A 16,192-nucleotide genomic window follows, 5' to 3' on the forward strand; every position below is an offset into this window, starting at 1 on the left:
AAAAGACTGAAGGGTTTGAAATTTTTCGTATCCTTAACTCCTCTTTTTTTAGCTATTAGCACTAGAAATATAGTATTGAGGGACCTCACAAATTTATCAGAGTCATGCAAGTCCCTAAACAATCCCATAACCTTTTCCTTGATTAAATGCCAAAAGTCTTCTAAGAACTTCATGTTAAACTCATCCGGACCCGGTGCTTTGTCACCATTACACAATTTAAGGCTGTCCAACACCTCAGTATCAGTAAACTTCGCTTCGAGGAACTGTCTACTTGTCTCAGAAATGGCTCTGAACTGTAGGAGATATTATTATATGAGACATTGTTATGTGAAAAATATAAAAATGTTATCAACGTTCAAATGCAGGAATTAGAGAAAAACCAAATTTAGGAGATGGTGGACCAAACCTAAAGGAAAAACATTTGTTAGATGCAAATGGGTGTTCACCATCAAGTACAAAGCTGATGGCAAAATAGAAATATACAAAATCAGGTTGGTGGCTGAGGGTTACACCTTGGCATACAGAATTGATTGTCAAGAGAATTTTGCACTTATTGCCAATACCATGTACTATTATTGGCAACTGTAATAGTTTGGTGTAAAGAATGCACTCCTATGTGAGACCTAGATGAGAAAATTTATATGGAGATTCCATTGGAATCCACCAAGAATATAGCAGCCAATAAAGTTTGCAGACTTAAAAAAAACATTAGATGAACTCAAACAGTCATCAAGAACATATTCTGAAAGATTTTCAAAGGTAACACTGGCAGTGGTGTACAAACAACATCAAAGAAATAACACTTTATTCATCAAGCATTCAGATTCAGGTAGAGCTACAATCCTCCTAGTATATATCGATGGCATTGTAGTGACTAATAGTGATGAACATGAGAGATTAGCACATAAATTAAGTAATTTGAAATTAAAGAATTAGACAAACTAAAATATTTACTTAGTATTGGAGTGGTTCACTCAAAACAAGGGATCTCCATCACTCAATAGAAGTATATAAATGACCTCTTGAAAGATAGAGGTAAACACGTATGCAAACATGCTAGCACACCAATTGATCCCACATCATAAGTTGATACTAATAGAGGAAGAGGCAGCCATTAGCAAAGAGATGCAGACTTATACACAATCCTAAAAAAGTGCACTTCTAGGCAGTATCAGAAGGGAACATTAGGAAAAAGTATCATATTTAAAAAGAACACCAAATTACTACTGTAAGCTTATATTGATGAAGACTATACTCGATTAGTAGTGAATAAAAGATCTAATACAAGTTATATCACATTCCTTCAAGGGAATTCATATGGAGAAGTAAAAAACAAAATATAATAGCACAATCTAGTGCAGCCGAACAATGGGTCAAGGAGTTTATAAGTTGTTACAACAAAAAATGGTTTTAAAAGACTTGAAGATTAAGTGAGACGACCCAATGAGATTCTATTGCGACAACAAATCAGCAATCAACATTATTCACAATCCAGTACAACATGACTGTACGGAACATATTGAAGTTGAAAGACATTTTATCAAGGAAAAACTAGATAATGGGCTTGATTTGCATACTTTACATACCTACTAACTCGCGACTTGCGGATGCACTCACCAAAGATCTTAATAACCCAGCTTTTCAGACGCTTATTGCCAAATTGGGAGTAGAAAATGTCTATTCACCAGCTTAAGCGAGAGTGTTGGAAGTGTGTTATGTAAATTAGTATGTAAAGGGTAAGAGGTAAACACCCACATGTAATTTATTATCAAGGTTTCATTTTTTAAGAGTTGTATATACATAGGACATTTTCATTTAATAATAAACATAAAATTCTATTCTCCCGCAGAAATTAACAATTAATTACACTATTTTATAGTCTATAATGTCTACAGAATCCCTATATTAGTTTGCCCAAAAATCTCTTAAAAAATCTGTCAATAAATTTGCTCGAATTAATTCCCATACCTGCTGGAATTAGTTCCCAGATCAGCTGAAATTAATTAGTACATCTGTTAAAAATTAACCCCCAAATCTTTTGGAAATTAATTCCCCAAATTTCTCAATAAAATGTTTCAGACTATTGATTCCTGTCATATTACCTTTAAGCGTACCAAAATATACTAAATAATCGTCAATTTTTATGAGCCTGACCAGAAAGCTAAAATCTAGCCCTCGACTTACCCCTCATAATTGTTGAAAGTAAGCAGTGATCTTGGGATACTTGCTAGTATCTGGTGTAAGCAATTTTGTTCCCGCATAACAAAGTCTTATAGAACTCATTGTTTTTATTACTTTCTTCTCTTTAATAGAATTAACCTTCGTTATTAATATCATTCTCAATCTCTAAATTTAATAGAAGAAACTGAAACTAAATCAGAATTATACATAAAGTTGTGGCATTAGAAAATACGGCATCAAGTGAAAAAGCACATCATGAAGGGAGAAACGAAGTATGATGTCAACAAACCTCCAAATCTTGCAGAACCTTCCGGTTGTTCATGGGCGTAACTAAGATTATAAAACTCCTTAGTTTGGTAATTATAGAGGTAACCTGCAAAAGATTCAAAACCATGCATAGTTTATAGGACTGAACTCAATAGAATATAAATTGATTTCTTACCCAGATTCTTTATTCCACGATTAATATCAACAAATGATATCAGACACAACTCTACCAAATGCAAACGCCAGAAAATTTACACAAGCAGAAAGAAATAAATGTGATGCAGGCAACCATCATGTAGCCATAGAAGCTAAGTAATTGCGAAATGTCATGAAATAGCTGAATGGCGGGAAGAAGAAATAAATTGAATGTTAGTTTTCTGTTAGGGTTTCATTAGGAATCTTTTATTTATGTATTTATTTCCTCCTAATTCTACGACTGTACTGGAAAAGACAAGTGACAGCTATAGGAAATATTACTGTTACTGATCACCCATGATTAGCTGCAGTATCTTTATATATGTATGGCTGAAACTAATAGAACTAAGGGAAGAATTATGTTTTCGATAAAAAAATGATTCATTAAGATCAAGAGAAGGAATTACAAGAAAAGAAAATGAGACATCCCCTGAGAGAGCACAAAAACAAAGAACAGAAAACAATAGGCCCATTAGTAGCAGCTGAAAGGAAATAACAAAACAAAAATTCTAACTATCATGAATAATGGTCTCCCAATTTCGATGACGACAGGAGATAGAAAGTCCTGCCCTTCAGCCTAAAATGATGCCGAAATGATTGCCCTATCCCACAGCTCAAAAAATGGGTAATTCTGTTACTGAAGATTCTTGAATTATGAGCAAGCCAAATACACCACAAGCCAATAAAGAAGACTCCCCTACCACAAGGGTTTGGCATTCTTCCGAAGCCCATTCCCATTCAAAAGGTACAAGAGGAAACTCTCCACCCTAGGAGCCAACACCCACACAATACCAAATTTTTTCAAAACATCAGGGAAGAATTATTAGAAAAGTTTTCTTTTTATCATTCTCTCTGCTCTTTTCTATTTTCATCTTTCAGTCTCTCTAAGTCTTCTCCCCTCACCTCCTTCTCTCTTCTCCCTTGCCCTCACTATGATATTGGCTACAGTTACCTCAAGAACCAATATCTTGAAAAATTGACATTAGAACCTGCTAAACCTACTCAGACCGCTTTCCCCACTGTCAAACTGGCTAAAGAACAAGGAAAAGGCTGCTATGATTGATGCCCATGAAATGAATTAAATCGAGGATTCCTTGCATGGAATGGAAAGGTTAATACAAGATTTTAGGAAAGAGTTTTATGAGATCTTTGATGCCAAATTAGTGGCCAAGCTTGAAGCTAAATTGGATGCAAAGTTTCCATAAAACAACACTCCGACATCCATATATGGCCCTATAAACCATAACACACCCAGGGCCAATATTCCCACCTTTAATGAGGAGAATCCTCGAGAATAAGGGAGTGTGGCAAGTACTTCGAAGTTTACACGATGCCAGACGAACAGAAGGTAGGAATAGCCAGTCTATACCTGGATGATAAATCAAACACTTGGGATCAAGGCTAACATGCTTAGTCTGGCGAAGTGAGTTGGGGAGATTCAAAAAGGAGATTATAGATGGTTTAAAGACCTGACAGTGGCTGATGTTGTGGAGGAATTTAACAAGCTTAAACGGAGTACTAGGAGAGGTTCGAAGAGTCATATCTATTATGCTGAGAGACAACCCTCATCTCAACGAAACCTATTTAATTTCGAGCTTTATCAGCAGGGTGTGTGAAGAACCAAGGCCAATAATAAAGCTTTTCACGTGACAAACCTTTAACTTGGCCTACGAGCAAGCTTAGTTACAGTCTCAACATATTGAGGCTATGCTCAAGCGCCGAAAAAAGCCTCATCAAAACACCTGCCTTCCATCACAAACATGCATATAACAAACCTAACAAACAAAATATGACCCAAAATTGAGCTCACTCAAACTCCAAAAACAAAATAGTATCCCTCCTAACAAGGTTACTTCAATAGCTAACAATAAATAAATGAATAACCCTTGTTAAGATGCGGGGAACCTTACTTCCCTGGGCACCAATTTAGACCTAAACAACTCATTATGATGGAAGCCACTATTGAGAAGGAAAAGGAAGAAAATGAAAAGGAGGAAATAAAGGAGGGACCTGAAGCAGATGAAGACATATTGCAAGCCATGGAGGGATAGGAACATGGCTGTAGAATAAAGGTTTGGGGATTTGTTAACTCTAAGCTTGTTTTAACCCTAGTTGACAAGCAGTACCACCCATTCCTTCGGCATTAAAGTAGCCAAGAGATGTGATTTGCAACTTGTCCAAACACCCTCTCTCCAGGTATTGGTGGCAAATGGAGAAAGGGTGGTAAGTTGACATAAAACTCCTATACTCAATTAGAAGATGCAAAATACATAGTTTCTTTGCTCCTTCAAAATCCTAGAACTAGGTCATTACATAAGGTTAAACATATACATTGTCATCCAAGCTACACAAAAGGAAACTTATATGTTTTAGAATCCCATAATTTATGAGATATTCTACCATAATATATACCTAATTAAACAGGCCTGATTCTAGAACATAATTTGTTACAAAAAAGGAAAAAAGGTATATTAACTAAATTGTTTACTTTTCCACGTTCCCCCTCAGGCTAGTAAATAGGTACTTTTCATTCCTACTTCGGCGATAATACTCTGGAACATTAGACTACTTAAATCTTTTGACAAGTGCATCAGCAAGTTGGCCATGTGTAAGCATATAACGTGTACAAATCAATAGAGTTATTCTTTGGTAGTTTTATTTGATGAAGTGTCTGTCAATTTCAATGTACTTCGTTTGATTATGTTGAATTGAATTATAGGCTATATTGATAGCAGACTTATTGTCACAATAGAGTGTCATCGGATCATCCCATTTAATCTTCAAAAATCTTCTAAAATGATCTTTACCAATAGTAGTTTACACATATCTTGGGCCATTGCTGAAATTCTGCTTTTGCACTTGAGTATACTAGAAAATTTTGTTTTTTGATACCACCAAGAAAATTACAATGTTCGGACGTTAACCTCCTATCAATGATTGACCCATCATAATCAACATCTGAATATGCCTCAATGACTAAACCTCCATTTCTTTTGAAGAGAATACTTTACGTGGTGTATCTTTAAGATACTACGACATTAATGAACTGCCTGTAAATGGACTTCTCTAGGGCCAGCATAAACCAACTGATCATACTCACTACACAGGTCATATCTAGTCATATGGGAGATAGATAAGTGAATCTTTACCAAGCATCGTTACATTTCTGTGTCTACTTCTGCATCTTCTTCTGTCTTTCCCAATTTAAGATTTGAATCTATTGGAATTCTCACTACTTTGCATGCTGTCTTGATTGCTTCTTGCAGAAGATCAGTAACATCATTTTGCTGAGAGATGAAAATGCTCTGTTTAAAGTGAACTATCTCAATTCCAATAAAATATTTCAACTGTCCCAGTGTCTTGATCTTAAATTCCTTACTCAAACACTGATTTAATTGTTGTCTCTCCTTATCATCCTCCCCTGTCACTATTATATCATATATACATATATATATATATAGGTTATAACTGTTAAATAAAGTATGTAATTAGAATAAAGGGCTTTAGGATACAACAGGAAAAGGTATTCTCTCCAAAGAAATGGAAGTTTAGTTCTTGAGGCATATACATATACCTATTATGATGGATTAATCATTTACAGGAGGCCAACATTGCTATAATCTGGTGACATAAAGGAGGCAAAAATAGAATATGGTAGTACAGTTAAGTGCAAAAGCAGAATTTCGGGCAATGGTTCATGGTGTGTGTCTGAACTACTTTCGGTAAACATCATTTTAAAAGACCTGAAGTTGGAGTACTTGCTGCACCTATTTGGTGCTTTGTAAATATACATAATTTTTATTATTAAAAAAATATTTTCATTAATGAAATGTTTATCAATCTTGATGTATTTTGCTTGTCATGCTGAACAAGACTATGCAGTAGACCTGTTTTATCTAACATCCTTAGTCCATACAGTAATTTCTATAACCGAAGTAGTTAACACATACCCCATGCCATTGATATGTATTTAGCCTGTGCACAAGCCCTGGTCACTACTGACTTTTTTTACTCTCTGAAGTTACCAAATTATCTCCAATAAATTTGCACTAACCCAATGTAAATCTTCTATCATAGGAGATCCAACTCAATCTACGTCAGTAAAACTATTTATTTAGGGTATCTTTCTTGAAGAGTAAGCTTTTTCCGAGAGCAGATTTAAGATATTTGAGAATTTGATGAACTGCATTTAGGTAACAGGGTTCATGCATGTACAAGCTCAATGTACTTATAACAATCTATATCAGGCCTAGTATGTTTAATATTTTACAACCCTGATCTGAAGAATCTTCTTCATTTGAGATGAGTTCTTTTATGCTTTCAAGTGGTTTCTGGACTCAAGATCAATCTCAATAAATTTGAATTAGCTAGAATTGGTCGTGATGGTGATGTGCGGCTTTTTGCAAAAATTTTGGAATGTAAGGAAGTAAAATTTCCATTCAAATATATTGCGGTTCTGTTGGGTGCTAAGTACAAAGATCAATCTACTTGGGAACTGGTTATCGACATGTTTGAAAAGAGATTAGCGGGTTGGAAGAGAGGTTTTCTTTCAAAATGTGGGAGATATACTTTAATTAAGAGTATTTTGACAAATCTACTAATCTACTATCTATCTACAATTACTATTCCCGTGAAGGTGGCAAAAAGATTGGAATCTATTCAGTGTAATTTCTTTCGGGGTGACGGTGATGATGGTCATAAATACCATTTGATTAATTAGGATGATATCAAAGGTGAAGTTTTTGAGAATGGAAAAATTCTCAAAATTTCTTTTTATTTCGTTTATTCATCAGGTTGCCATTATATAGGCAGATAGAGGAGAATAAAACAAAAATAACAACCTTTCTCAACAGAAGGAATAAACGTAAAATGGCAGAGGCCATCCCCAGCTGCCATACTTGACACCTGCACAAAAAGACAAAAAAGGAGAATAATAGAAGAAATGGTAAAATGGTAAAAAGATGGGGAGAGACTGGTTTTACAATATTTCTATACTCCTCCTCAATTTAGGTTCCATAGATGTTGAGTAAACCTACATTGAATATTAATTCATTGAAGGATCCTTTTGGTAGTGCCTTTGTGAGAATATCTACTGTTTGTTGTCCAGTAAGAATATGTAACAGAGTGATGGAATGATCTTCAATCTTTTCTCTGATGAAGTGCCTATCTATTTCCACATGCTTAGTTCGATCATAGTGTATAGGATTTCTAACCATACTGATTGTTGATTTGTTATCGCACCATACTTTCATATGAGTAGTAACTAAAACTTTCAATTCCATCAAAATCCTTTTCAACCAAACACCTTCACATATTCCATGAGTAAGTGATCGAAATTCAGCTTCTGCACTACTTCGTGATACAACAGATTGTTTCTTACTGTGCTAAATAACTAAATTCCCCCAAACATAAGTACAATACCCAAAAGTGGATTTCCCCAGAAGTGGATCTCTCGTCAATCATAGACCCTGCCCAATTTGCATATGTGTAAAACTCTAATACCCCTGTTCATGATTTTCTGGAAGCGTGATCCCTGCCCTGAAGTCTTTTTAAGATATCTCAAGATTTTGTATACTGCATTCATGTAATCCTCGGTGGGTTTATTCATAAATTGACTTACAGTACTTATTGCAAAACTGATATAAGGTCTAGTGTATGCAAAATAAATGAGTTCGCCCACAAGTATTTGATACCTTTCTTTATCAACAGGTTTACCTTATAGTTTGAGCCCAAGTTTGCCAGTTGGCTCCATAGGTGCTTCTGCTGGTTTACACCAAAGCATCCCTGTTTCTTTTAGGAGATCAATGATACATTTCCGCTGTGACACAAATATTCCTTTTTTAGATCGAGCGAATTCCATTTCAAGAAAATACTTGAGTATTCCAAGGTTTTTGATCTCAAATTCTGTAGCAAGAAAAGCTTTGAGTTTCTGAATCTCCCCTATGTGATCATTTATTAAAATGATGTCATCCACATACACAATTAGGATAGCTTTCTTACCAGAGGCAAAATGCTTAACAAACAGGGTGTGATCAAACTGGCACTGCTCGTAGCCCACATGTTTCACTGCCTTGGTGAATCTATCAAACCAAACTCTCGGAGACTGTTTTAATCCATAGAGTGACTTATTGAGTTTACATACCTTGTGTGAATCATATGACATCTCAGGACCCAATGGGACTTCCATATAGACTTCTTCTTTTAAGTCGCCATTGAGAAAAGTGTTTTCCACATCAAACTGATAAAAAAGACAATCAAGATTAGAAGCAAGTGAGAATAATACCTGAATAGTATTGTGCTTACCCATAGGGGCGAATGCCTCCTGATAGTCTATCCTATAGGACTGAGTGAAGCCTTTAACCACTAGACGACCCTTGTATCAATTCACACTCTCATCTGGATTGTATTTTGTCATAAAGATCTACTTGCATCTTACTTTACACTTTCCTAGAGGTAAGTTTGTCAATTCCCAAGTTTCATTCTTTTCCAGAGCCCTAATTTCTTCTTAAGTAGCATCTCTCCATTCTGGCAATAGGAGTGCCTCATGAACAGTTTTTGGTTCGGTGGGACTGTTGTTTAATTTGTTCACAAATGCATGATACCTTGACGACAAATAGCCAAATGAGACATAATCCTGTATAGGGTGTTTAGTGCAAGACCGAATACCTTTTTGCATAACAATAGGTAACTCAATGTCATGATCAGATATTGCAATAGTATTAGAAATTATGGTAGAATCATTACCTGTTGTGTTCTCACTACTTGGTACAGGAATAAATTCATGATAGTGCGTAATTGATTCGGACACTTTACCAATTGAAGCTTTATTCCTTTTAGTGTAGACACATAACTCTTTGTTGATTGCAAATAGTACAGGTTCAGGCTCAGACTCTTTGTTCCTGGTTTCACTCATAGATTCAGGCAACTCAGGAACAACAGAAGGAGGTGATATATTAGGGGACATGAGAGGAGATGTGCTCATATCCCACAATTGATATTTCTGAGTAAAATACTCCCCCTGAATATCACTAGTGGGATAGAAATGTTGATTTTAAAAAAATGTAACATCCATAATGTTGTAGAAGCAATGGGTTCTCGGACAAAAACATTTGTATCATTTCTAATTGAGTGAGTATCCAACAAAGACATATTTTAGGGATTTTGGGTCAAGTTTTCCTCTGAGATGAGTATGAACGTGGACATAAGCCGAACAGCCAAAAATTCTAATAGGAAGGGTATTTAGAACATGGGAGTAGGGAAAGACTTGTAGTAAATTGTCATAGGATAATTGAAAATTGAGTATACTGGAGGGTATTCGATTTATTAAGTATGTGTCTGTAAGTACTGCCTCTCTCCAAAGATATTTTGGGACATGTATAGTAAACATGATTGATCGGGCAACTTCAAGGATATATTTATTTTTTTTCTACACGACACCATTTTGTTGTAGGGTGTTTACACAAGAACTTTGGTGAATAATTGCCTGATCAGAAAGGTATTTTCTCAATGTGATTTCAAAATACTCACATCCATTATCAAATTTCAACATTTGTACATCGGTATAAAATTGGTTTTGAATCATAGTGTTGAATTGTCGAAAAATTGGTCCAACTTCAACTTTTTCTTTCATGAAAAAAATTTAGGTGATTCTGGTGTGGTCATCAATAAAGAATATAAATCATTTTGTTCTAATGATATTCGTAACTCGTGAGGGAGTCCATACATCACTATGAATGAATAAAAATGATTTTGAAGGTTTGTGAATCAAATTTGGATATGAATTTCGAATGTGTTTAGAAAATTGACACACCTCACAGTGGAATGAAGTTGGATTTTTATTCCGAAACAAAGGTGAAAATAACTTTTTCAAATATAAGAAATTTGGATGTACTAAGCGATAATGCCATAACATGATGGAACTTTCACTGTTCCAATTGCTTATTGATTTAGAGTTTGTACATACTGCATGGTGAGTTTGTCCATTAGAAGGAGTTCTATCAACTTGTAGGAGGTATGGGCCAGAATCCATCCTACCATTGCCAATCGTCTTCCCTGAGTCCAATTCCTAAAATTCACATAGATTTGAGTTAAACTTAACAACACAATGCAAATCTTGAGATAATTTTCTTACTGATAAAATATTGCAATTCAACTTCGGGACATAGAGTACTGTATACAAAGTCAACCATGGTGACACAACAATTGACCCCGTCCCTGCCACTTTAGAAATTAACCCATCGGCAATCTGGATGGTGAGATCCTTCTTACACTGATTATAATTTTGAAAAAATGATATATCTCCCGTCATATGATCCAATGCCTTAGAGTCTACAATCCATATTTTCCCTTTTGTGGAATAAGCTGAAAAACTAATCAAATTTTTATCTTTATGTGCATTGGAGGCATTATCAAAGGTCTTTTGAGAAAAAAGTTTCTGCAACACCTCCATCTGCTCGGGGCTGAAAGGAGAAGCTTCTGTGGTAGCGATAGGTGAGTCCTCTGTCATCACAAGGTTGCCCCACTGTGGTTCTAGTCTTGAGGTCTTTTTGTTGTTTAGTTTTCCATGGAACTTCCAGCATTTCTCACGGTAGTGATCTGGTTTTCTGCAAAATTTGCATCAAGGTCTTCCTTTCCTCCCTTGAAAATCAGTCGTCCGAGTTGTAAGAGCAGCAGCGATCTTAGTTTGGTGTGCGCCGAACTGGGGCTCACCTATTACTACTTTCTTCCGAGCCGTGAGAGCTTAAACAATCTCTGTCGGGCCAAAGTGAGCTTCTCCCAACATGACCTTCTTCCTGCTTTCTTCACGGCAAACTTCGGAGAACACCTCTCGAATGCTCGGCAGCAGCTTGGTGTCCAGAACACGACCGCGCACTTCGTCCAAATTCTTATTCAAACTCCTTAAGAATTTGAAGATGCGCTTTTGTTCGGTGATGATCTTAAACAGTTGGGCATCTTCGGGGCAACTCCATTGACGTTCTTCGAAGGCATTGAGCTGTTGCCAGTTCCAGGAAAGGGTGTTGTAGTACTAAGTCACTGTCAACTCTCCCTGTCGCAGGTCGTGGAGATGAGTTTTTAGCTCGAAGGTGGCAGACGTGTCGTCGTGGCTAGAGTAGAATTCACGAGCAGCTTCCCAGATGCCCTGTGCTGTCTCATACAGCAGGAAGTTCTCTCCAATCTCGGTGGTCATGGAATTCACCAGCCAGGACATGACGAGGCTATTCTCAACCTTCCATGAACGAGCACTTGGGTCGTTGGCAGAAGATGCTGAGAGTTCTCCGGTGAGGTATTCGTCTCTGTCTTTTTCCCGGATGATCATCAATATAGACGATGACCATTGGAGATAATTACTTCTATTTAATCTGTGCCCAATGACGAACAAAGAAGTCTGATCAACCAGGGTGTGGTTTACTGCCACAGGAAGGTAAGATCTCGAAAGAACTTCGGGAGGAGAGGAGGTCCGCTCATCCATGGCCATTTTACGTAAACAGGATAATGATTTCAGATCATGTATGCTCTGATACCATGAAATTTTTGAGAATGGAAAAATTCTCAAAATTTCCTCTTATTTTTTTCATTCATCGGGTTGCCATTATATAGGCAGATGGAGGAGAATAAAACAAAAATAACAACCTTCCTCAACAGAAAGAATAAACGTAAAATGGCAGAGGGCATCCCCAGCTGCCATACTCGACACTTGCACAAAAAGACAAAAAAGGAGAATAATAGAAGAAAGGGAAAAATGGTAAAAAGATGGGGAGAGACTGATTTTACAATATTTCTATAAAAGGCCCACTAACTTTTGGGATGTTTGGGTATCCGATCTTTGGTTAAATTAAATGAAGCTCTTCAAGGCAAATGGCTGTGGAGGTATTTGGATGAAAAGAATAACCTTTAGCGACGGATCATTGTTGCTAGATGGGGAGAGTATATGGTGAACAGCAAGAAACTCAAAATTCCTATTCCTCATGGGTGAGGTCTTTGGCAAAAAATTGTGATGCAATGGCATTCATTCTGACAATGCATTCAACGGAAGGTTAGTAGAGGCAATCTAATTAATTTTTGGGAGGATGATTGGGCAGGTGAAGGGAGCTTAAGGAGTAGATTTCCCAGGATATACAACCTTTCAAAAAATAGTGATATGAATGTGGAGAATGCGTACCAAGTGTGTAATGGTATAACTGTGTGGTCTATTTATTTAAAGAAAAACTTAAATGATTGGGAGGTGGATGAATTTGAAGATTTGCTACAGCTGTTAGATTCTCAAAGAGTTTCACAGGTTGATGATCAGATTGTTTGCAAATTGGCAAAAATGGCATTTTTTCTGTCTCCTCTTATTATCAGTACCTGTGTAAGAATTGTGTTGCTGATAGGATTGTCTTCCCTACAAATATCATTTGGAAGACGAAAGTGTCCCTCCGCATGGCTTTTTGTGCTTGGGAAGCATGTTGGAATAGAATTCTAACCATTGACAGGTTGAAATCCAAAGGACGAGTCTTTGTTAATGGCTGCTATTGTTGTCTTGTGGCTGAGGAAACGTGCAACCATCTGTTATTGGAGTGTCCAACAACTTATAATTTATGATGTATAATTTACGGACTTCTTGGGATTGATTGGGTGATTGTGGGTTCGGTTAGGGAGGAAGTTTAGGCTTGGGAGGGTCTACATGTAAAAAGAAGCTTTGTTAACATTATCCTATTAACTATCAGAATTGAAAAGAGAGAAATAGAAGAGCTTTTGATAACATTCAAAGTAGTTTAAATAGATTAAAAAATAGGTGGTTACATACTTTTGAGTCAGTATTATTAAGTCATGATATTAATAATGATGTGCATTTTAGGATTGTCACTAACATGCTAAGTTCGCTGTAAATATTTTTGTACATAGGCGGTACCCTCAGTTTTTGGTACCTAATAATACATACATTACACTTTTTATTTCAAAAAAAAAAAAAATCAGGCCTAATATGTGATAGGTAAATTAGTCTTCCAACTAGTCTTTACACCTCCCAACTTCAACTGGTTTACCAACATCACAATGTAGCTTCTGATTATTTTCAGTAGGAGAGTCAACCAATTATGACTCAAGATAGTAGTATTTTTCAAAAGATCTAGAATATATTTTTGTTAAGAAATAAAAGCATTATTCTTTTTATATAGCCATTTTGATAACCCGAAAACATCGTATTAATATAGGACAAAGAGAGTTTGAGCGCAACAATTAAGGATAAATATATTAGGAACCAAAATTGGAGATATAGAATCTCAATAGTCAAATCAATAACTGAATATTTGTATAATATCGTATAGGCACCATTATGCAATCAAAAAAGGAATTCTTAAGTCTACCTAGGAATTCTATAAAATAAGAAAATAAACTAATTAACTTAAATATCCTACAATAGAGAATAGCTAACTAAGATCTAAACTAAGTAGAAAATAATAAACTTACACAAGTAATAAGCCTGTAAATACTAGTTCCTAAATAAACTAACTACCTTAATATGTAAACAATATAATTACATAAATATATTCTATTATTGAGATATGTTCACTCTAGAATATTACTGTCCTATATCATGTTGTTTTCCTAAATCTTTGATCCTCAAATTCCCAAGCTAGAGACCCTTTTAATTTTGTCACTTCCTCTATATCATCCCATGTCATTACTATATTATCAACGTAGACAATGAACATGGTAACTTGCAACAATGTAGGGTGATTTCGCTTACATTAATGACCTTTATTTGGTTGGGATTGAACTTCCAACAACTCTCTCTAGTATGTTACATTTTGCCATAGTAATCACAAGGAAGGTGATCTTTGGTCAAACATTCTTTGATTACTACTCTTAGGTGATGCCAGCAACAAATCCTGCCTTGCCTATACCTGTTAGATGGATCATGATGCTTCTAAGATTCTCCTCTTGCTGAACATAAGAGTAGGTCTGTCATAGCGATAGTAATGGATCTCAACGAAGAACCTGAGCCTGAATTTGGCCATTCTCCTCTTGCTGAACATCTAGTGAACAGGCTGTTTGAAAGTCTTGATAATGTCTAGTTCGTACCATAAACCACTTAGTTCAGCAAAATATTAAGCTGTAATCATCCTACTTTGTCTGGTTGCGGGCACTTTGTTTCGCAGTTATATATATGATTAGATTATCATATATTTTTTAAAAGCCTGCCTTAGCCCATAAAGATGCCAAAAGCAACACCCTAACCAAATTCTTTTTCCATTTTTATAATAGTTCCTGTATTGTTTTAGCCTTTCTAACTGAAAATCCAAAGGCCCAAATCACTTCTTTTATGCTTTTAAGCCTTAAATCTCCATTTCACTTGAACCCTATGTCACTGTAATTGCATATAGGCTTCTAAATCTGTTCTACATCAAGGCATCAAGGATATTCACATGTAAGTTCCCTTCATAAATTTCAAAACAAAGCCATGGACTGTAGTAATGTTCAAAGAAACCCACAAATTAACATGTTTATAAGCTAGTAAATTAGTACAAGAATAATGTAGTTAAAAGATCTCATATCCATAAATTATAGAAGAGCACAAAAATGGTCATTTGTGGACTTTTGACAGGATTAGAGATGAAAAAGTTGTTACTGGCAAGGTGTTGAGAAAAACTGAAATTGTCTCAGTGCACCAGTTATAACTTTTTCACAAGCTTGTGCATCAAAGATAGAAGAAATGTCCATATATGTTCAATTTATCCAGATATGAAGTAGTGAATTACCTTGACCGGGAGAAGTGAGTAAACTATTCATCAATATGGTATCATAACCAACAAATCTGTTTATGAGAAGTTGCTGCCATCTGTAAGAAGAAAATCATCATTTTAAGATGTTTATATTACTAAATATCTTTTGCACTTGAAATAACTTAAGTGCAAATGCAAACTGCAGGAAACCAAAATGAAAATCATAGCCTCAACAACTCTAATAATTATATTACAAAACATTCCAAAAATAAAATGACCATTTTTTTCACAAACAAGAAGTCGGCAACATTAGGCACAAAAAAAGCAGTACGCTGCAGTTAAATTTACACAACATACACAGGTACAGCTCATATGATCCAAACCATTCACAGATAGCTCATGATCCAGCAAAATAAAGATTATGGATATGTTTAGACGTTTATGTGGTTGCAAATTTTGGGATTTTCTTACATAAAACAGCTTCAGGATTTTTTTGTTACTGGTTTTCATAGACAAGCCAAATTGAAGTAGGAGTACCCTTAACTAGTTTTGGTTCTTAGAAGGTTAAAAAATCATGGCTGCTAGCAGTGGCAATGAAACAAACATCCCCTCGGTAGTTCGGATTCTGGTTGGTTAGACCTCGTTCAAGTTCGGCCAAAATTGAATTTGAGCCAAATTCAAGCCTAAAAAGAAAACCTTTTTGATTACCCAGCCAAACTCAAACTCCAAAATATTTTATTCAAAAGCTTGCAAATATATTTTTTTATACATTAATGTATTAGATATACTTTCATATATAATATTTACGATATATAAATATTATAATTTAAAAATTTTAGTAAAAT

At 35.6% G+C, this 16,192-nt stretch overlaps 1 protein-coding gene across 3 annotated transcripts in view; it reads right to left on the reverse strand.

Moving 5' to 3' along the window:
- LOC110817358 (S3 self-incompatibility locus-linked pollen protein) overlaps positions 1-16,192 on the reverse strand; it is a 63,801-nt gene that overhangs the window by 10,766 nt on the left and 36,843 nt on the right. For all 3 annotated transcript variants that reach the window (XM_088213650.1, XM_088213649.1, XM_088213651.1), the window contains 2 exons: positions 15,384-15,463; positions 2,471-2,554 (listed from right to left, as the gene is read on the reverse strand). In XM_088213650.1, coding sequence (XP_088069776.1) covers positions 2,471-2,554; positions 15,384-15,463 — 164 coding nt within the window. The remainder of the gene's footprint in view (positions 1-2,470; positions 2,555-15,383; positions 15,464-16,192) is intronic.

Source organism: Carica papaya, chromosome 2 (genome assembly GCF_054855325.1).
Source record: "Carica papaya isolate Zhongbai chromosome 2, ASM5485532v1, whole genome shotgun sequence".
Taxonomy (NCBI): domain Eukaryota; kingdom Viridiplantae; phylum Streptophyta; class Magnoliopsida; order Brassicales; family Caricaceae; genus Carica; species Carica papaya.